General features: G+C 47.1%; 1 protein-coding gene across 11 annotated transcripts in view; it reads left to right on the top strand.

Annotated features, from left to right (window-relative positions):
- LOC135911960 (hapless 2) overlaps positions 1 to 23,647 on the top strand; it is a 64,397-nt gene that overhangs the window by 9,713 nt on the left and 31,037 nt on the right. For 9 of the 11 annotated variants that reach the window (XR_010567526.1, XR_010567527.1, XR_011509046.1 and 6 more), the window contains exons 4-9: positions 1,287 to 1,399; positions 2,479 to 2,629; positions 13,156 to 13,278; positions 14,744 to 14,874; positions 15,159 to 15,201; positions 18,903 to 19,087. Coding sequence is in view for 8 of the 11 variants with exons in the window: in XM_065444322.1 (XP_065300394.1) it covers positions 1,287 to 1,399; positions 2,479 to 2,629; positions 13,156 to 13,278; positions 14,744 to 14,874; positions 15,159 to 15,201; positions 18,903 to 19,087 (746 nt within the window). In the remaining 3 variants the exon portion in view is untranslated. The remainder of the gene's footprint in view (positions 1 to 1,286; positions 1,400 to 2,478; positions 2,630 to 13,155; positions 13,279 to 14,743; positions 14,875 to 15,158; positions 15,202 to 18,902; positions 19,088 to 23,647) is intronic. The other 2 variants (XM_065444323.1, XM_065444326.1) reach the window with 2 other exon arrangements.

Raw genomic sequence — 23,647 nt, 5'->3', positions numbered from 1 at the left:
AAACCCTTAAACTTCGTAAAGTAGTGCCACTCTTTGAAGAATGCCGCCTCCTCCTCGCGCGCTCTGACCGAGGCCGCCGCTGCGCCGCTATTGGCCTAATAGCACCACGTGGGCCCTCGCGCCTTGCTTCAGCGCCATTTTTGGTCGAGAAGCGTCTACGGAGTGGCGAGCAATGCGTGTTGGCGCCGTTGCTACGCCCGAGCAGTGTAGGTGGCACCACGGTGGAGGAGGGAGCGTGAAAGAGAGGCGAAACGAGGAAGAGTGAAGGCGGAGGAGGAGAGTGTCGCTACCTTACGAAGTTTAAGGGGTTTTAGTCCGCAGTAAAACACTCCCCCCCCCCTTCCATCCTTACCCTTCCCCCGGAGCCTTGCGCGCGACCGAATACGGCGCGCTTCCTCCCAACATTCCTCCCTTGCGTGGGCGAGTTTGACCTGCGATCGCCGGCTCGCGCTCGCGCGCTTTTGCTCGCACATACAGCATACGACGCGCGGTGACGATTTTATCCCTTGGACTTTATACGGAACCTGACGGCGACGACAGAAATGCGCCTAGGGTGCCCGTAACACTGATACCGCTATAATATACTATAGCGTCGCATTGTGAGACACAAATTGCTACAATGGCCACAGTTGCGAACGTTCCTTGTCATGAACTGGAAGCGCTGATATTATTCGCACGTTAGTTCATTACGCAGTGAAAGGATACTAACATGTTGGTCAACATTGCAGAAGTTCGATGCATACCAACCATCAGGGCTCCTTCGCTGTTGCAACTTTGTTTTACGCGTTCCATTCGGTTTAGATTGTGTCGGTGTAGGCGGAAACAGCGCAGGCACAGCTCCCCACAGGCATGCCTTTGAAGCAGTGCATTTCAGCGGCGCCATTTGAGAGGCAGCAGGCCTCGCGGGTTGTCATAAGTCGTTAACAGGATACTGCTCGACGAGCTTTAAAAATACGCTTCATTCACTGGCACACTTCATTATGTAAGGAAACAAATACCGCACAAGAAATACATATATATATATATATATATATATATATATATATATATATATATATATATATATATATATATATATATATATATATATATATATATATATATATATATATATTGAAATTGGTCGAAATTTCAGAGTCCCTCTACTACGACGTGCCTCATAATCAGAAAGTGGGTTTGGCACGTAAAAACCCCATAATTTTATTTTTAAATGCAATTTTTTTAAGTTCATCGAAGTCGTCGTGGGCAGAATAGAGTCGTCGCTCACAAGGCTCCGTGATTCGCAGGGCTTCTGCTGCCCGTGCGCGGAGGACGAGTGCCCCGCTGATGGCCGCCAAAGGCGCTGCGACTCCGCCGAACGCAGTCCCAGCACGCACTGCCTTCGGGAGAGCCCGTACTGGTGAGCCTCACGCGCGCTCTCCCGGAAGCACCCAGCTCGTCCAGTGCACGCTCCAGATGTAGTCGTCAGTCACGCTTTTACAAGCGCAGCACGTTTCGCTGCTGCCGTATCACATTGTGAAAGCACGGAAACGCAGTATTGTCACGTTACAGTGATAGTGAAGAACACGGTATAGTAAAACTGTGAGTCACGAAACTTAACTCTTTACTGGAGGAACATGGGCCCGCAACGACAGGCTACAGTGCAACGAAAGCGGCGAGCAGTGTCGGCGATCGTCGGAATCTGCTGGCCAAGCACGTCGGCTTTTATACGCGACTCGTCGAGAGTACCGGGGTATAATCGCTGGTGCTCGCGTGCCTTCCAGAAACTACTACACAATTCGTGTCGCGCACGCAATCTGATTACGCAAGGTTCGGTGAGAACATACACAACAGATAGAATCAACAATAGCACACGAGTAAGTTCCAATCATGCAGGCGCGTTTTGCGCTAAGCGGTAACTCACGGTTGTTAGCGGGTGAAATGCAGTCCTCGAAAAAAGGATAAATAAGTACACGTGTCCATATGAATATTCCCTTTTTTTATTTCTTCTCGTGTTTGCATGGCTTCCTTTCTCGTGTAGTTCGCAAATTTTCTTCCCTCTTTCATGACCCCGTACAGCAAATTTGCACAGGACCATATATATATATATATATATATATATATATATATATATATATATATATATATATATATATATATATATATATATATATATATATATATATATATATATATATATATATATATTATTTCTTCAAGAAGGGAAACGTATCCTTTCTAGATGCCTGATCACTTTGAGGCTGCAGCGGTTTTGTTGTGCTCGGATTTTTCGCTGTTGTTGCCTTGCATACGCGGCGATATCTACTAAGCTGAAATTACCCGCTATCATCTCTGGAATAAAAATACCCCTCGCTAGTCGGTGGCGTCTTGTGTCACATATCTGTACGTCCCCCCCCCCTTTTTTTTTTTTCGCGCTGTTCCACAGATGCACCAACTCGCCCACCTGTCGATAACCGCGTATATCCACGTCCCGTGCAGGTACTCGGTCACTGCGCTCGCTCCTGCCGTCGTCTACCACGCGCTCGAAGTGCACGTCTTCAGGAAAAGCGGGCCCAGCTCGTGGCACAGCGTGACGGGACCCAAAGGCGTCTTCCTCAGCACCGACAACCCGACGAGCCGCGCCGGCGACGTGAGCATGCCACCTTCTAACGCAGCGCGTGCCCTCTGTGTCGTGCAAGCCCCCAAGCCTGCACTGCCAAGCTGTCAAAGGGACACTAAAGATTTCTATGAAGTCAAGTTAAAGTGATAAAGCAATGCTCTGGAACGTCTAAAGCGTCAATATAATCGCGAACAGAGCTTTAGTAACCGAGATGTTGAGGTAAATGCATGACACGGTTTGACACCCCCCTCCGCGACATTCCGGTACTAGCCCGATGATGAAGGCACTCCTCATCATATTTTATGGTACTAGTACTCAACTAGTCCTATTAAAAAGATCATTTCATTAGGTTATAGGACGGAAGAAAATGCTACTTGTCTACTTCTGTTCGATTCTAAGAAAAAATAAGAGTTTGACGTTACCTTTCAGTAGTATGGGTGGTCGAAAGGTTTCGTTTTCGCTCGACTCTGCGCGCTCGACTGTGTGCTGCGCGCGCTTTGGTGTTTCAGTTGTTTCGTTATCGCGTCGTGCTGCGCTGGTTGTGCTGGCTCGCGAAACTTGCATTGGAACAAGCAGCGAGAATGCCACGTCCATGTGATGTCGTGGGATGCTCTAACAGTCTGCGGAACTTGGCCAAGGGCAGTTGCAGCGGCTTATCCAACATTACTTATCACTGTGTGCCATCGAGTGAACCTCTCCGTTCGAAGTGGTTAACCGCCGTACCTCTGCCACAGCGCGTTGGCAAAGGGCCCAAAAATCGGATAATGTTCTCGCTGCACTTTCAACCAGAGGATTACGAGGTCACCGCCGACTTCCTCAAGTCGTGTGGAGTGCCTTTCAAAGAAATGCTTTCCCGTAGCGCTGTTCCGTCGGTCTTGCCTGCATTCTCCGGAGCGCAAGAACTGCAGGTCGAAGACGGGGCGGTGAATGCGACATTTGGTTTTCCCGAAGGAAAGGCTACAAATGTGCGAATATGTACAGCCATGACATACAGCTGCCGTCGTAGTAGTACGCAACGACGCCGGCAGCGCGAGCCCGCAGCAGCAGGTCACGTTCATCAGTGCTTAAATCGCTGAAGTCGAGCCCAGCATCGCGAGCCAGTGTGTCGTTGTCAGGGTCGTCCATTGCAACGAGCGTCAAAGTTGGCGTCATAAAATAAAGAACCAGCTTATCGTCGCGCGCTTACCCTTCCGCTAGCCGCCATAGTTCCGCTTTCGCGCTGCTGTCGGCTCTTTTTCTATCCGCGCGTTTGCGTTTGCGCAGAAAGCCGTAACGCCGCCTGCGGGCGCCGTTTTACTCACCGACGACGGACCGTCACTATGAGACCATGATCACACCACTCCTCGATCGGAGGGCGGTGATTTGAACTGCGCTAGAGGTACGCGGACGCTTCAGAACGCATTTTCTCTTAAAATAAGTCTCTTCTTCGCACGAAACAAGCGTTTCGGGGTTTCTGGGATAATATTTCAAGTCCTCGTTGACTTAATATTAACCTTTAGTGTCCATTTAAGGGGAGCGTGGTTCTCGCGCGGCGGCGTGGTCCATGAACCGCGTGTAACAGCCAGCAGTGCAGCCGCACACCAGGCTGTCGGAACGCGCAGCCGAACGCGAGCGCGGGTACAGAGCAGGCGCAGCATGTAAGAACGTGCGCAGTACCAAGATGGGTATGGCGAAGAACTTGCAGACACGCGCCGTATATAGTGAAATGTTCCTTTGTTTGTTTGTTTATAATACCCTCAGCGTACATGCATTACATTACAGGAGACGAGAAAGAGATATATTTATTATGGTAAGAAAAGAAGAGGGGAAAATACAAGAATACAGCATAAATAAACACGCTATTGACGCAAATAATTCAATGTTACAGGACTATGTTCAAAAACGCAAGAATCTTAAACGTAAGGAAGTAAATACAAACGCCCTTTGTAGCACAAAAAGTAATTCGTTAGACGGCACTGATACCAAGTAGCAACAAAAAGCGTCGCAGTCTCGCGAGACAGGCGCAGCATTGATTGCGATAGCCGATTAGTAGACAGCTATCCGAAGTACAGACAGCTTTATCGGCCGCGTAAAGATTCGCGTACTAACTGAACTGACAAGCACGGTGTCAACGCGCACAAGCAAACATGAACACATCACGCTCAAAGAGCGCGAGCACTCGCTGCAAAACGCTGGACACTGGTGCGAGCGAGCGTGGCAGCAGCGGCGAGCGAAGCGACCTTCGTGCGTTCTATCGCTCCAACGCAAGAGAACAGCACAAAGGCCGTCTGCATATCCCTTTCAAGATACGGCACATGTAGACGACCGCGGGCGGCCGTGCAAAGCACGCGTTTGCTGGCGGAGTCGAAGCCGCCCCCCTTCGGCGCTGCCTCCCCGCTTTCCTCCATATATGGCGCGCGAGATTGACCCGCGATCGTCAGTTGCGCCCGGTGGCGAAATGAGCAGTTGCTGCCAAAGCACAACACATCACGGCGACGGCGACGGCAAAAATGCGCCTGGAGTGTCCATATAATTTCTATCACAATAAAATAAAGGAAAGTTACAGCGCTAGTTCACACGGCTCCCGCATTTCGATGGGAGCGAAAACAGCCGTGTACTTAGAATTAGGTGCACCTTAAAGAACCCCAGGTGGTCGAAATTTCCGGAGTCCTCCACTACAGCGTGCCTCATAATCAGAAAGTAGTTTTGGCACGTAAAAACCCGTAATTTATTATTATTTTTTTTGCACTGGTTCACGTTAACTGATGCACTTTTGAAAAGAGCGCGGTCGTTGGACCCCTTCCCATCCAAGAATGGATCACTGGGAAAGTTGGCAGAATATTGGGTATAGATGTCGAGTGTATCAACTCAGCACTTCTGGAAGATGTTCTCTTATACAGCTTCGCTGTCATTGTACGCATTTGCGTGCATCTGAGAAAATTGTTTTCTTTTTCAACGCCACTGCTCGCCCATTGGTCGTCCGTATCGATCACATGAGCGCGTATCGGCGTTGACGAGAAAGGAACGAGCGCTGCAGTGAGTTGGAAAACAGTGCAGCATATAGGAATGACGATTTCTGATGTTAGACAAAACACAACAACCCAACATGCTGCACAATGTGCGCGCGTGTAACTATGCATAGATAGTTGACATTTGATGAGCATTTTTTTTAGAATCCTAATATAATCACCTTGCATTTCTTTGATTTGGGTGGGACATAGCACAGCATGCACACAGAGCAATCACTATGACCATATATATTGTTGCGGCAGCAAGACAAATGTAAGGTTTCGTAGCAAAGATCTGTCACCTCCACTGCAATGTTAATACAGCTAATTTGATCGAGTCTCTCTTATTCTTTTATTAAAGGAGCACTGACGCGGTATTATCCTCTTTCTTTTTTTTTCTTTACATCGACGTTCAAACGCTGTGAACTTGTGTAAGAAAACAGGTCCAACGCAGCTGTCGGAATCTGTGTATGAGCGAACCAGTCATGAAGTGTTATGCGACCTCCCGTGGTTGCTTAGTTGCTATGGTGTTGGGCTGCTAAGCACGAAGTCGCGGAATCGAATTTCGGCCACAGCAGCCGCATTTCGATGGGAGCGAAGTGCGCTTTCACCCATGTACTTAGATTTAACTGCACGTTAAAGGATCCCAGGTGGTCAAATTATCCGGAGTCCCCGACTACGACGCACCTCATAATCAGAAAGTGGTTTTGGCACGTAAAACACGATAATCTTTTTTTTAATGATATGCTATGAACTGATTGTCGCCATGATTTTTGTTTTGGTCATTTCTTGCTCTTCCGTCAACGTCAAATGGCGTTTGAGACGATGAATGTGCGCGTCACGTCGCATAGCAACGTGTTTTACTATAAAAGCCAGAGCACGCCAGTTCCCTCTTTATTGTGCTGTCTTCGGGGGAAGGGGGGGGGGGGGAGCAGAAAGCTAAGGAACAGGTTCTAACGGTGCTTCGGCAGAGTACAAGAAATCATGTTATCGCCTTCACTGTCACACTACCGTCAATGTTTTACGGCTGTTGGCACACACACGCTCGCGCGAAACACGCAACTGCTCGCTTTGCGCACACATTGTCGCCTTCTTTTACTCGTCGTTGCGTTTTTTCAGCTGCTTGAACCATCTCAACCTATACACAAACATGTTTGCCTATCCATTAGCGTTATGCAAAGCCACAATGCTGCATTGCCAGCTACCTGCGAATTGCTCCTCATAACATTAATTCGCACAGTTCGTGGGATCTGCATAAATTTCTAGTGTGGTCAGGGGCGTAGCCAGGGGGGGGGGGGCTTATGGTGCTTCAGCCCCCCCCCCGAAATTTTTTCGTGCTGTCCATGCACCGCCGACCAAAGCGACCCCCGGCGCCGGAAATCACTCTGGATTTTGTCTAGAATGTCTTTTTGACGCTCGAAAAGACATTTAACCGCGAAGATTGCGAACTCGGGCTGGATTTCGTGGCAACGCCCATACACCGGCAGTCACATAACGCCAAGCAGTCCCATCCGAGCACAAAGTTTGAAGGGCGCTTTGATTGTGAGCGGGCTCGCCACGGCATCTCACTGAGGCCACGGAATCTATGGAGCGCGGATATCCATTGCGAAACTTTATAGGTATAAATCTCATAAGCTCTTGATGTGAAACGTGCATTGACATTTCCAAAGTTGTGCTTTAAATTTTCAATTGCGGAACTTTGTGCGTTTATTGTTGTTATAAACATTTGACGCCAAAGGTCCGTTGGCTTTTCTAAAGTCTTAAATCGGAACATACAACGAGACAAGCCAAATCAACACACTAGCAGACGAGTTGACAAAGCACGCAGCGAGGTCCAATGAGACGATGCGTTGGGGGAGTTCATTTGTGCCGTCATGTCACATAAAAAATGTCAACATTTTTTTTTTCAACCTGCGCCAGAACATCCATGTCAAGACACTAAAGCCAGCCAAAGTAACTACGTTCTTATTTATTTTTTCTACTTTGACTTTTATTCGCCGAGGACACATTGAGCCCCTTCAATTTTTTTTTGTTCTCGCTACCCTACCCGCGGGCTGCCAGAGCGAGCCAGAGCGCATATGTTTTTCTCGTATGGCCCCGACCACCGCGCGGTGCACTTCGGTGGGTGTTCGGTTTGCTCTGACTGAGTGGATTTTCACCTGACAGAGTTTTGGAAGATTTCTGGCTAGCAGGCGAGAAAAAAAAAACAATGGTCGCTCGCCGCCATCACTGTGGGGACTCTAGAAGGATTGCATCGCGTTCCTTGAGCAGAACCTTTCCGGAAAGTCTTGTTTGGCCGGTGTAGGATACTGAGCAGTATGCGTATGGTTCTCAGTAGGCCAATCGTCTCATGTTTTCTTCGGTATTAATTCCGTAGCCCCATTAGGTGCCCGATGTAGGCATTCGATTCTGGCCAACATAGTTTCCTATGCGTTCTTTTTTTCATTTCGGTGCCTCCGCCCCACAGAAAAAAAAATTAATTGTTGCGGCGCAGCGAATTGTCGCATGGTGAAAGTTCGATTTTGATACTTCTTTTGCGGAAAGTAATGGGCAACGGCACGCTTCAGTTTCGGGATACGTTTATTATATCATTGCGAAAGCAATTATATGGACACTCCAGGCTCATTCCTGCCGTCGCCGTCGCCCTCATGTTTCGTATAAATTCCAAGGGTGATCAAATCGTGACCACGCGCTGCATTTGGTATGTGCGAGTGAAAGCGTAGGAGGGGAGGTGGAATGGGTGAGCCGACGGTGGTGGCTCAGTCTTGTGTGTGCAAAGGAGAAACGCGGGGAGCAAGCGCGCCGCCTTCCGTCGCGCGCAATACATCGGAGGGAGTGGATGGAATGGGAGCGGAATCTAGGATTCTGTGAATCTATGTTTGTGCAACATGTTTATTTGCCTTGTTTCACGCATTACATACAGTTACTTTTTCTTACATACATAGACTCATTGGAGACTTATACGTATACTTAAATATCTTGTTGCGAGGTTTTGTGTATACATGCAGTGAACTTTGTTTCCAGTGATACTTTTTTGTCCTTTATCAAGCCGTATTTTCGCATTTGTATATCCCATTGTATCTGCATTTCTAATGTACAAGGGCGAGTCAAATGAAAGTGCGCCTACCCTAACCTCGCAATAATGGTTCGGTTCATACGGTTCATACTGCGAGGCATGCGCGTAGGAGAACGGCATGTCTCATTTACGCAGGTGTGAAGATAACTGTTCTTTAATGCTCTCATACATTGGGTTGAATATGGTTGCGTCACATAATGGACACTTCAAAAGTTGAACAGCTCGGTGTCGCGAAGTTTTTGACAGCTAAAGGTGCTTCCAAAACAGAAATTAATCGCCGTATGGCTGCCGTTTACGTTGAACACGGCATTTCATTGACCACTGTGAAGCGTTGGAGCAAACGGTTTAAAGGACGTTGTAAAGACATTCCAAGACCGGGCCAAAACCATCGTGCAATCACCCCCCACACAATTTCAAAGGTTCATGGGCTGATGAAACAAGAACGGAGGATAAGCATCGATGAACTGGCAGACCGTCTGAACATCAGTCACGGTTCGGTTCACGCCATAATTCATGAGCTTCTCGGTTATCGGCTCTTTAGTGCGCAATGGATCCCCATGATTTTGATCCATCGAGAGAAGACGGAGAAGTTTCGCGCTGCCTTGACTCATCTGATCGGGTATCACAATGAGGATGGCGACTTCTTCTTTGCATTTTTGATCGGGGACGAACTTTGGTGCCACTACTACGAGCCTGAAACACGGCGGCAAAGCTTAGAGTGGAAACATTCGAATTTACCAAGCCCAAAGTACGCAAAGGCCATCATTTCCGCTGGAAAGGTGTTGTTGACTTCTTTTCGGTCGTCAGGGTCCATTACTGATAGAATTCGCTATATCTTGAGAGGCTATCAATTATTTCCGATATTGTGAAACGCCAGAACAGCAGTGTGTCGCAATCAAGAACGAACAACGTGGAAAATTGACGAATGGGGTCATCTTGTTCCACGACAATGCCTGTCCCCATGTCGCTTATGGCGTTAATACAAAACTGGCAAAGTTCAAGTGGAAGAAGCTGCAGCATCCGCCATACAGCTCAGACCTGTCACCTTGCGACTTCTACATTTTGGGGCAACCGAAAAAACAGCTCAAGGGAACCAGATACAGACTTTTTGAAGCAGCAACCCAAGGAGTTTTATAAGACGGGAATCACGCGACTCGTTAGTCAATGGGACAAATGTCTAAATTCTAATGAAGACTACTTTTAAATAAACTACCCCGTTGTTGGCTCACATTCATTTGACTTGCCCTCGTATATCTTGCAGAATTCCTGCTTTTTATACGTGCCCTCTGTTGCGACTATGATTTCGGTGCAATTACTCACGATACACGACCGGTGACAGCTGCTCCGGCGTAATACATTAAAACAAATTACAGCGTCATTGAGATTTTTCACTGGCCATTGCATATATACAAGAATGTAAGCACGGTTCTTGAATGACAAAGTTTCGTTAACATATTTGTCCTCAACTTGTTCAGTTCATTGCCTTTTAATTTTTCATATCAGTGGCATGCACTGCTTTCCTGGTTTTGAACTGATATAGTTCTAAAGTTCGTGTGATATTTTCTTTACTTAAATAGACAAAAATATGGAAGCATTGATATCAGTTATTTTGGGCAAAATTTTTGGCACATACGAGTATATTCTTTTATGAAAAAATACATATTTTATTGTTTTGACTGTGCGTAGCGTTCAAGAATTCGTTTGCAGCATCTTTGGCAATGACAATTCAGTTATTATTCATGGATTTGATCCCTTGACAAATTGTTTAAGAGGAAGCCTTAGCTCGGGCCCAATCCGACGCGGCCTATTCAAATACTTGTAAAACGCAGAAACTCTTTTCTTAGAAAATCCTTCTAATCGCTTTTGTTGAAATTCGTTGTATTTGAGAGAGAAAGCTAAATCCTAGTTCTGTTGGAAACACAACTTCGATTTAGGGCCTGAATTTTGTTTAAAATATTTTGAAAAATTCGAAAGTTTGAAAAAATAGAAGCACGACATTTACAAACTAATAGCTATGCATGAAGAACAGACGTTGTGGTTCTGTAAACGGCATCTATTATAACAGTCAAAGCGGACAAGTTTGGTATGTCAATTTGTATCTTACGTGAATTGGTTACGTGGTGTACAAGGGTTCTGCACAAGCCATATTTCCACAATACTAATTTTTTTTTAGATTCATGTGTAACATATCCATTTTCTCCGCTCTAGATGTACTATTAGATGCAATTCACAGAATAGTGATATCATTTTTTATTGTTGAGTCACGGAGTTTTAAACTTGATAGTTTCGTTTTCTGAAAATGTTCAATTTGGCCAATTTTTAATAAATAATTGACCACCTAAATGAAAAATTCGAAACCAGTAGTCACTAGAATTAAACTTTTTCTTTTAAATGCAACAAACCTCCCCAAATTTGGTGAAGTGGTTGCAAGGAAAAACGGATTCTCCTTCTACATGTATTTAAATAGGAGCACCCGAGCTAAAGCTTCCTCGAACAAAATTTCTGGCTAGGCCACTGGCCCCATGTATGTGTGTATATATATATATATATATATATATATATATATATATATATATATATATATGAGGCCAGTGGCGTAGCCCCCCCCGAACAAAATTTCTGGCTACGCCACTGAGTGTGGTGTCATCAATGCAAACACGGTGTCTAGTGAGCCATATAAGCCGGCTTGCTGTGACGTCATCCTATCAGACGGGATACCCACCAACCGATGCTATGCCTATATAGAAAAAGCTGCGCTTTAAAATACAGGCACGCACCAGAGCGCTCAAACACTATTACCATTATGCGTGTTTTTTTATTTTTTATATGAACGAAATTTGGCTTCGGTACATAGAAATGAGCCCGGAAGCCCCAACAATGCACGATTGCGCGACGGGCTCGAGCAGCGCAGCGCAGTCTCGAAGGCCCACCTGCAGTGCAAGGGTGGTGCACCCAAGCAACCGTGCGGCCCCACCCAACAGCCCACGTCGAATAGGGAGCGAACACTTTCGCGAGATTCCAGCGTAAAACCCCCACCAGCTGTAAGAGAATTTCGGCATGTAAACTTTCTAAGGCGTGAATAAATTTAACTTGTGGTTATGAAACCAAATGTGGTTACGTCATTTCTACCCTAGTGCCCATACACCCTCTGCAGCACGCACAAAACTACTCACGTACACCCTGCGGCTACGTCCCTAATAGAGCCTTCACGATCTTTTTTTTTTCTTCAGCAGCAGCTTCGATTCTGCGTATTTCTGGCAATGCAGCAATTGAGGAAAACTTATAAAATCGTGGGGTTCCCCAAACCCCACACTGGGCTTTGAGCGACGCCGTAGAACATTCGTTTTCACCACCCGGGGTTCCTTGCCCTACAAGGCACAGTAAACAACGAGCTTGCTTGCGTTGGTCGGAACGCGACCATCCGTAAATAGAGCTATCCCGAAAGACTTCTGAGGGTTTGCGACGCAGTCTATCGTTCGTGTACTCGCAGACTTAGGGAAGCAGTGGGTGAAGACATTAGCCAACGCAGACTGTTATATCTGTGATGAAGAGGTCAAGAAATACAGCTTCGCTACGTCTGGATTCCATTTATTAAACTTTTCCAAAGTATGAATGGCTGTACAACTCAACTAAGAGTCGTTGTTTCAACAGCACAGTGGCAGGCGAAGGACAGACAGAAAAACGAATCGTTTTATCGACGGAACGCGATCGACAGAAACGCCCGTTGCTTTTATGTTAGTCTTCCATCTGCTTCTGTGCTGTTCAAACAACATGGATCACCAACCAGCCCATTTAGACACGTTGATTAGGAGTCGTTTGTATTTGACCGCTATGTGAAAAACAGAACTAAAATTAATATGAAGCACTGTTCAGCCTGCTCACGATGGGAACGAGTTGATATCCAGATGCGAAGGAAGTTGCTAACCGTTTTCATGGAGCCACGAAACGAAGAGATCGTAGAGGAAAGAAGGAATCTAGGATGGAGCATGACGTCACGCAGCCACTTTTCGCGCTTCAACTACGAGCCAGGCCCTTCGTTTTTTATCTCTGCCGTGGATCCAAAAGTTGGCCCAACACGTGACTTCAGTCTCGGCTGCGCTCGGCGGAGTCGATTGGCCCGCTGTGCTTGGTTCACGGTAGGTTCTAAACCAAAATGAGCATGTTCGGATGTTTTGACATCCTCTCTGTGCACACGCTCGCCACCCGATGCGTGCTCGTGAGCTTCAACGATCGAGTGCGGCATCCGCATGTGTCGCTGAGCGCGACGGCGGTGGAAGACGCTAAAAGCTAACCCCACGGGATCACGTGCCGGGACTTTTTCTTGCTTCAATAATATCACGGGACGCTCTTTTAACGTTCGCTTTTTTCCCTTGCTCCACGATAGAGGTGTGACATTCAAAGCCCCGAAGGCGAGCCTCAGAAGAGAGCGTTGCAGCCTTCAGGTCGGCCTTGAGCAACGGATCAGTGAGCGCGATTGGCGTTCTCGTGGCCAGGTGGTGGCCAAGTACCTGAGCAGCGTGGAGTCGGCGCCAGCGCTGCCCTTCGAGACCCACAGGCTTCTCGTCCCGCACTTCGCTGCCGGAATGGCGCCCGACGACCTGCCGCCGCACATGAGGGTGCGCCAAGTACACACTCCAACTGTAGAGCTCAAGAGGGAAACACTCACTTCATTTTATTCGCTATAAGACGTACGTTGAAATTGCGAAATTGAAGCCGAGCAGTAGTCAAGTCACTCGGGCCATAAGGCTAGCATCACTTCAGACACGCGTTCCCAAAATGCGATAAAAAACGCATTCGCAGTGCAGTCACGGGGACACTGAGCAGAAATGCTAAATCAATTTAACCTAATAATTATTTGTTTAACAACACTATTTTCGTTAACTTCGTGGTAAAAGATTGGTTACTATATAGTCGGATGCAACTTTAGAAAAAAGGGGAGGCCCCGCCCAGATGGCCAAAGCGCGACAGCCGACTGCCTCCGCGACTAAAATAGTCCCGCTCGAAAAATCGTGCTCCTGAAACGCGCAGTTCTCGGTATAAATGAAGACTTTTGCATTTTGATGACTGGTTTAGTAGAGCTCTCATGTGCTACAGCACATGCCGGATAGCGACAGAAAAATAACCCCGTGCCTTCTACAGCGCTGCCCGTCGTCTGCTCTTTAGCTTCATTGCAAGTGGCAAAAGTAGAAATAGCCGCTCTGCATGGCTTTTGCGCTTGTTCGCATGTACACGGCGTATCGACTACTCGTTTTCCGGGCTTAAGATGAATCAGTTGCTATTGAAAAAGTGCTTATATAAAACTGTATTTATCGCTGAAGCACGCAACTGACGCGACTTGGACCAGTTCGAAGCGCGGGCGGCCGCTTCTCCGTCGGCAGGGTCCCCGGCCGTCTGGCTCATGACGTCAGTCTGGAGTGCGCGCCCATTTGTGGATGCTCGTGTGCATCCGCGTCGGAGGAGTACACGCCCCATTTTTTCTAAAGTTGTATCCGACTATAGATACAAACATGAATGCAAAGTTGCATTTTTTTTTATTTGGCGCCGTATCCCGTCGCCGGTACGTCAGTGCGAAGTCGCGCATTTGAAAGTAAGTGTTCGACTTTGGCCATTGTTGGGCAGAAAAAAAATTTCCGCAAGCTTGCTAAATTAATTGGCGCCTTTAGAATATACGACGCAGCCAGCGTTTACCGAAAAACAATTGACTAAGGCCTGATTAGGTGCCGTCAAAGTCTGCGCCGTTACCGTGAGCTGGCGCAGGAAGCGCGGCCTTGTCACCGGTCTCGTTGATTGCGTCTTTGCCGAGTTGCCTCGCGGTAAGAGTCGCCTATTTTTTTCTTTATAGTATAAACGGTATTTACTCATAAAATCTCAAGTTCTTTTTTTTTTATGTCGTCCTGAACATTTATACGGAAACTTCTAACTGGAACTCCAATGTGCTACTTCGTAATATATTGAGGATGGATGTCTCGAAAGTGCTGTATGGGAATTTTCGCTAAGCCGACATGATATCACGCGATTTCAACATTCATCGAAGCCCCACTAAAATGCGTCCCGCTGCTCCGCTTTTCACAATCAATGCAGAACGGGGCAAGGGACTACCTCCTTGTACGAAATCACGTGTTAGGCCTTGGTGACGCGGCGTGCTCCAAGGTCGGTTCATACTTCAAAGCTTTCTGGAATCAAGAAGAACGCTGTCAACGCCAAATTGGAAGGTAAGAACGATTGAGCGCCTATTGGGCTGACAAGGAAATTTCTTTTACGTTTTGTGCAATACATCAATCTAAGCCAGGATGACATCACGTCAATTACCTCAGTGCCATGTACAGAAGGCAATAACCCAATAAATGACCCAACAAACCCAGACAGTTTCGTTCACAATGTGTGCATCACAGCGCTACAAGAAATCATATGTTAAACGTCCTTCAAGAAATTTATATTGAATATGAAATTACGCTTACTTATTCATTCGCCTCTGTCGCTTTCTCCATTGTCGCAGCTGCCTGGAGCTGCAGCCCTTAGACATGTGGTCTCGAGACAACGTGAGTGACCGGCAACTGCACGTCAACGGCATTTCCTTACCGGCTCATTCTTCTACACGCGAAGCCCAATTCAACTGTCAATGACTCAATCCATCCATTTATTTCCTTTTCAATAGGAGGAAGCGGAACTGAAAGAACAGCTTCGCAGAGGTCATTTTCCTATTTGCTTGGCATACACAGCAGACGGCATATCACACCTAACGACGGTTCTGTACATTTAACAGAAATCAAATAGAGGCAATAACATGACACGTACACTAACACTTCCTAAGTGCATTGCAAATACTCGTACTTAAATAAATTCAAGGACTGTCGATTATGGGATAGCAATAATACAGGAGAAACATAAAAGTATATTTAACAGATACGATAAAAACAACCTGATTTCAATGTTAGAGTAAGAAAACGGGTCGAAGGATTCTTGGTGCAACTGATTTCATAATGAGGGAAGGGTATGTGATGAAGACTGTCTAAAGTAGTTAGCTCGCTGAGTCAGTATTTTCTATAGTTTCTTATTTCTGGTAGGCGGTATACTGCATCTATAGATAGTTTTGCGATTTGTGTTATGACTGTGTCATTCTGCTTGACCCGCGATCTATAGCACATTAAAAATATGTGTTGTTACATAACTTTTGCTGGGGAGAAATATTACACTCTGTGAGCTAGTCTTTAGAGAGCTCGTTATAAGGTACATTAGCAATACATAATACCACCTTTTTTTCTTTTGTGACGCAGATGTTATTTGGACATATAAGTCCTACCCAAAACAAGGTGACAGCACTGAAGCGGTGAAAGTAGCAAGAATTTTGGAGTATAGCTTTAACTTTTACGCGGAGTATATGTCTCAATCAATGGTAATTACGCCGACAGCCAAAGAAACTTTGGAACAGAGGTTACTCTGTTCCGAAGTTCCCCTGGTTACAGAGGCTGCAGCCGAATAAACTTTGGAACATGATACTTGAAGCAGTTATCAGAGCAGAACGTTATAGTAAATTCACAAGTCACTTCAGTGCGCTGGTTAATTGTCTCCTACACTCTAAGGGGCGATCACTTCCAAGTCTTACCGAATTTGTAAAAATCGCCCGCTTCAGATAACATCATTTTACTCTTACTCAAACAGGCGAACATTACTTGCACAAAAAAACTGAAACACGAATTGAACTAGTTGACAATAATTCACTAATGAACTTTTAATTGCTTACTGTACGTCAGAAATGGCAATTTGCAAATTGTAGTCGGTGAGTTTGCAAGGCGTATCCAGTTAGAATGAATCTCCAGAATGACACCACTTTGTTCATATGCGCGATCAAACTTGCCGTAATAATCAACTGTTGTTCCAATTACTTTTTTTAGAAAACGCTCTTTTATGCATTGAAGCACAAAGGTAACTGGGACGCCCATGTATTTCGTTCTACAATTCGGGAACTATCTAGAAACAGCTGATATCCTCGAAATCTATTTCGAGTGGATACGTATATTGCAATGTCACCGGCTGCAATACTTAAATTGCAAATATGCTGTAATTATTCATGAAGTTAATTAATTATTTTTGTTAATTTGTTGAATATTTGTTTCAATTTTTTGTGCCACTACTGTCCACCTCTTCCAATAATCCAGCTCAAGTACAAGAATTGTGCTGTCTGCGACAAACAATTCTCAAAAATTCGGTAAAACCTAAGCCTGATCACCCCCCGTATGATCTAAAACAATAGGCCTAAGGGGGTTTTTTTGCTTCCTTTATTTCAGTAGGAAGCATGGCACCACACTAAAATACGACGATGGGGAGTAGCATTGTGCGAGGGCATTCATTGCTATCGCTGGAAAAATGTGACAATGCAATCATGAACGAATGTGAGACAAATCATACGTTTATTTCTACTTACAAATGCTCACATAAGAATGGGAGTGAAGCAAAACATTTGTAACGAGCACTAAAAGAGTTAATTTTACTTCGTGTGAACTTTGTTGGGCATTCTCTTACGAGAACAACCACAATGAAATTCGTGCGCCTGCATCGACGCGATTGCTCTGTGGTTTCGTGCGCCTGCATCGACGCAATAAGGTTTTTATTGTTATCATCATCATCATCAATATCAACTTTTGATTTTCATTTTTTATTGAAGTCGTCCTCTTACCAAGTATACACACTTCGAACTAAATACGCTTAGCCATCCACCGCACGTTTCGTAAACTGCGCTGTATCGCCGCAAGTCACGCGCGCGTGCACTCACAAAGCACAGAGAATGACTAAAATATTAACGATGTGAAAAGAAAATACACATACAGAGATATTGAAAGTGCATGGAATAAAAACGGGATGCAATAGGAACCACTTTCAGTGTTCATGCGACGTCGTCAGAGTGAGCGTAATTTAAACTGGAAGGATTAGATTTTGATTGTAGGGCTTTACATGCCAAAACCTCAATTTGATTATGAGGCACGCCGTGGTGGGGATCCCCGGATTAATTTTCACCACCAGTAGATATTTAGCGTGCCCCCTATGCACGGTACACGGGCGTTCTTGCATTCGCCTCCATAAGATGCGGCCGCCGGGACCGGGATTTGAAACCTCGACATCGTGCTTAGCAGCACCATTCTATAGCCGCTAAGCCAAAACGGTGGGTCGTAAATTAAACTACGCATATACACAAGAAGCTTTTGGTCCAGTAATGTGGATGGCACGTGTAAAATTTTAAAAAATCACCTCCCAAGCACTCCACACAGATGGTTAACCACCGAAGCTGAAACGTGCGGCCCCGGTGTTTATCACTGGGTTAATCCCGACGGTTCAATAAACGACGGCTTGGTAGGTTGCCGGATCCTCGGTACGCAGTTGCTACTTGCCCTCGGCAGCACGAGTCTGTTCTTGTGCCCGGGCTGCAGCATTTACACGGCGTAAACGGGCTGTTGGCGGCGTTACTGATCGACAGCTGCCTGCTCCTAAGGAGTACATATGACGCGTGGCCTACCCATTTCGGAGCCGAAGAGAAACTGCTGTGCGCGCGCTCGGCTGCTACGCAGAGCAACGACGTCACTACTGGCACAGCTAATCCAACACCACCTAGATAGCACAAGGTATTTTCACACCGATCCATGACGTCATGTTACCAGGCCCAACTACCATAGAATCTAATGGGGACGCTCCCGAGTAGGCAACAGGGATTTTGACGTCACCACTTTCATCAAGCCAGCCTTGTCAATGGAAATTTCGGGCCAGGTAGCGTGACGTCATGGATCGGAGTAAACAGACATTGTGCTATCTAGCTGGTGTTGGCTAACCGCACGCCTCTCTCTCTCTCCCTCTTTTTCTTGCATGCGTATGGGGTTGCGCCGGGGGAGTTTTCGGCGTACAGGCGACTGACAGACGGACGGACGGACGATCGAGTGGGCTAGCCATGTACAACTTCGCTCTAAAAATGCTCTTAGGGCACTTTTCTTTCAGTGCAATGTCTCCCTGTCATCCCAAGTCTTTGCCTGGGTCCCAAACAGCCCACATTCGTTTGCGCCTCGTCTGTTCCACCTACTCCTCTGTGTCGTCACTGAGCTCAAGCCCTCCCAATGAGTGTGCGTGCCGCTGGATCATGACTTTATCATGGCTTACTTCGCTTGTCGCTGCCAGAACCTTATTATCCCCGTCGAAGTTCATCTGGCCCGAACATGTCGTAGAAATGTCATCCAGCATTGCAGTGTTCGCGCCGCAGGAACTGCGGTCTCGGGGAATGAGGACGGAGTACTTGTTGGAGGGCTTCGCTGATCCCACGGACGACCCGATCTTGCTGAACGAGAAGACAGGGCGCCGCTACCTGACTCTCCGCTACGCAGGCCCTCACCTCAGCGTCGCCTTCCTCGAGATCAGCGCCGACAGCCTCAGGCGCCAAGCGTCCGAGTGAGCGGCTCTTTCCTAGCAAAGAAGGTCGTTGCATGAATGGCCGATGCCATCGTGACCACCATGTTCGGGTATTAGTACGATGAGAAGCTGCTTCCGTAACGTCACGTGAGAGCGGTCCTCGCAAGTCTTGCCAAAGTACGTGAAAGAATCGCGAAACTAAGTGCTGGGCGAGTTGGTATACACATGCACGAGGTTTCTTAGATGGGCTTAGAGTTGGCTTACGTACATTGTGGCAAAACAGCGCAGACGACGGGACTTGTGAAAAAATAGCCATTCTGCTCTGTGAAGGTGGATGACCCGCGATCACACATGGCGATGTGCTAGACTGGGGTGCGTGTACCTGTTCGGCATGATAATGTGCCGTCGCGCATGATTGTTATCTACGAGGCGGTTGTGTTTCCCTCTCTTTTCGTCGCGGTGAGGCTTTAAAAAGGATAGCGGAGCTGCGCCGAAGGCATTCTGTGTACCTTAAGGCGGAAGTTATGCCGGTTTTTTAAGAAATGGGGGCAGTTTGCACTAGTGGTGCTAGGCTGGGTCACAGCGGAACTAGTTCCGACTTTTGGTAAGTGTTGCTAAGTTTTACAAGGTTATGCATGGCTTGGCTAGGTTTACACTAAGTGTAGCTAGGCTTTGCTAAGTTTTGCGATGTTATGCATGGCTTGGCTAGGCTCATACCAAGTGTTGCTAGGTTTTGCTAAGTTTGCAAAAAAAAAAGAAAGTTGGGCCAGTTGGTACGGTAACATGATCTTGAATTGTAGCGCGATGTGACACACTAGTGCTCGTCCTTTTTGCTTCTAGTCTCTATCTGTGTCACTTTGCGCTACAATTCAATATCACGTTTGCTAAGCCTTACGAGGTTATGCATGGCTTAACTGTGCTCATACTAAGTGTCGCCAAGATTTGCTAAGTTTCGCCAAGTTCTTACGAGAAGATACACGGCCAGGCCGGTAAGCCACACAAGCCACAGCAAGTCACACGCATATAAGCCACAGTACGTGCATCACCAATTCATTAAGTACAGTGCTTCAGTACAAGTCGTCATCATCGTTAATTCGGTCCGAGTCCTCGGCATCGAACCGAGTATGGGCAAACGGCAGGTCTTCGGCAAACGCATCTTCGCCATTGTAGACTTCCACGATCTCGTTGTCCCTCAGCTCAACCGGTCGCCCGGGCTGCAGCTGTAGATTATCAAGGCAAGGTGTGGCACACTTGTAGCCATGCACCCAATTCTCCATGATTGCATTTAGTGAGTCACCCCTCCGCACGGTAGCCTCGTCCCAAGACGGCTTCTTACTGATCTTGGCCAAGACGGCCTTGTGATCACTGTGATAAACCGAAAGTGGCCTACAGAGCTCGACCAGGCATTCCGTATGAAAGTTAGCAAAGATCAAATCTATGCAAGTCCTGCGAATCGTCGTGGGTTAGCAGCCCCACTTTTGCGTGAGACAGGCCATCCCAAACGAACTATAGACATGTACTCGAGAAGCCACTTCTCCTTCCTGACGTCGACATTGAAGTCGCCCATTAGAGCTACCGGTCCTCGCTCGTATAGGTTCTGAAGTTTAGTGCGCACGAATCGCTTAACTTCGTTCAGGGTAGCGTTTGGGGATATGCACATCAGAACTAACGTGATCGAGCCGTACAATCGCAGTGTCAAGGCTTCACACTTCTCAAATCCACCACCCTTGGCAAGTTCGACCCGCTCGACGGGCACATCGAACCCGACCCGTCACACGCAACCCCCCTCACCCCCCCCCCGGCAGTCCGATCCAAGTTGTCTTCATCGCCATCTCTGTGGTGTCAAAAGACGATGAAGCGTGAATAGCCTTCCATAGTTGCGGCTCGCCGGTGTGCAACCTTTGTCCAGAAGGACGGCCAGGCACAACACTACTCAGTTCCGCAGTGACCCATATCGGCGTGAAAGAGGTTCATTGAAGAGCGGCGCGGATGTACACATTGCCACATACTCAGTGACCCAAGCTGATCCGATGGTTGGTTTCGAACCCTGTTCCCTCAGCACAGCAGCCTGATACGATATCCGTTCGACCACGGACTACCCAATGACCCAAGTAGGCGGGAAAACAGTTAGATCAAAACATAGATAGATACAAACATAAATAGATAACTCTCAAAAAGAGCGTGAAGTGCCATAAGAATAACAACGAATTAAAAAGGGAATGCATTTAACAAGGTGCGTAATTATATCATATTAAAAAATAGCTTCCAATCTATGTACGTTTTCCCACCTAAAATTAGGCAAGCTGTCGAAGGCAGGCAAAAAAAGAAACATTTCAGAAGCACGGCGCAAGATACAACATAACGAACTACGATGATTGGTCGCCACACTTCTGAAGACCGAACGCCGGAGGTTTTATAGCTGTAGTTATCATTGTCCATTTTAAGTAACTTTTTTCTTTGAACACCTTGATTAACGTTAGCTGGGACACACGGTAAAACATAAGGATCTATTCCACATTGGATAGATTGCCAGAAGATTTACGATTTCATGAAGATGTCAATAAAGGTGAAGCAGAATGGTGGGGGTGTAGCCAAAACAGCACACGCCGTAGTTCGGATTAATTCTTTCAACACGTGCTCCTAAATAAGTACGCACGTCTGCTTCCACTGAGGTGCGGCTACTAGGGCCGGGTATCGAGCCCGCGACCTCGTGCTCAGCGGCAGAACACCGTAGCCACTGCGCCATTGCGGCTGCTGTCACAAATGAATGAAGAATGGACTGCCACAAGTTATCGTTTGGGGTGGCTCAGGTGAGTCAATTTTAAATCCTTATAATGCTCAGGTTAGCACTGCATGCTTGTTCTTGTGTTCTTTTGTATTTGTATGGCGTTTTCTATGAGCAGCGTTATTTTTATGTATTACATGTTAATAACTTCTGGTTCAATTTGCGTTAGACTCACAAGCACTTCCTCTCGTGACTTCTAACTGTTTTTTGTACTCCGTCTGTCATCTCTACTCACCGCTGTATTGATGATGATGATATATGGAGTTTTATGGCGCAGGGGCCCAGTATCAGCAAAGAGCGCCAGGCTAGTGTTGATAAGTTGGCAATGTAGTTGTGAATTGCGAGAGGTAGATATCACGTGGCTGTAAAGGGACCTTAAAATAGTCGGTGTGAAGTGCGGAAAATGGATATGTAATAAGATTATGGCAATGACTAATGATGTACACTATGAACACGAAATATACATTCTAAAAGGATAATACATATGCTAGTATATCAGCGGTAAGAATATGTAAAATGAACTACTGCCTTGACTGAGCCCTTGCAATCCACGATCCTGGAGCCCCACTGTATTGCCACCCTAGCTGGTGCTGTGGCTAGCCAAATATATATAATTCCCTGAATGAGACCGGACCCCGGCCGACACGTAGGAAATGACGTAGCGTTTTTTTCCTACGTGCGTCCTCAACCTACAAGTGTTTATATTGTTATATCACCGAGCGATGCTCAAGAAACTGCCGCCGCGAGAACGACGATGAAGTTGGTCCGTGCGCTTGGCGCGAGCGAGTGTCTGCCTGGCTGCCTGGCTCCAGTGTAAATAGCCTATAGATAGCCTCTTCTGTCTGTCTTTCCACACGCAATATTCTGCTGAAGGTCAGCGATCCCCGTCCTCACCACGGAAATCAGAAGTGGTCAGCACACCGAGCTTGTCACCATGCCTCCCGGTGACGCGCCCACCTCTGCATCGGCTTCGGCTTGTCCCACTGCTCCAATCGCCACGGTCGCCCCACATCGCGACCCAGGTGTGTTCTCTGGCCTGGAGGGCCAGGATGTTGACGGCTGGATCAAACTCTATGAACACGGCAGTGCTAATAACAGGTGAAACCCAACGATTATGCTCGCCAATGTCATCTTTTATTTCGGTGGCACCCCACGCGTGTGGCGCCAAACGCATGACGACGAGATAACCAGTTGGGACAATTTCAAAGAGAACCTACGGGAACTGTTCGGTGACCCCATTGGGCGCAAGGCTACCGCGAGAAAGGCTCTTGCGTCTCGTGTTCAGACATCTACGGAGCCGTACGTTTCCTACATCCTCGACGTCTTGGCTCTTTGCCGCAAAGCTGACGATGCTATGTCTGAAGCCGATAAAGTGTCACATATTCTAAAAGGCATCGCCGAAGACGCTTTCAATTTGCTTGTTTTCGGCAACGTCTCCACTATCGACGCCATCATCAAAGAATGCCGACGCCTTGAACAAGTTAAGAGCCGCCGAATCATACACCACATCACGCGGCTACCCAACACTGCTGCTACGTCGACATGTGAGGGTCGACCACGTCACCTGTATTGTTCGCCGCGAACTCGAGGCCACCTGTTCGCCAGCTTTCTCCACGACGCCTCCCCATCCGCCAGCAACCACCATTGCGATGATCCAGGCCATCGTCCGACAGGAATTTGAGAACATGGGTCTGAACTCCGTGTGTTCCACGTCTCAACCCAGCGTACCCCAGTTCTCTAGCGGCCCTCCTCGTCCTCGGCAGTCCTTTTCCGCCACAACTCACCGCAACCCGTCCGATTAGAGTGCCCCTGAT

This window comes from Dermacentor albipictus, chromosome 10 (assembly GCF_038994185.2).
Source record: "Dermacentor albipictus isolate Rhodes 1998 colony chromosome 10, USDA_Dalb.pri_finalv2, whole genome shotgun sequence".
Taxonomy (NCBI): Eukaryota; Metazoa; Arthropoda; class Arachnida; order Ixodida; family Ixodidae; genus Dermacentor; species Dermacentor albipictus.
Note: the sequence above shows the minus strand (reverse complement) of the source record. Positions and strands in the feature narration are given on the sequence as shown.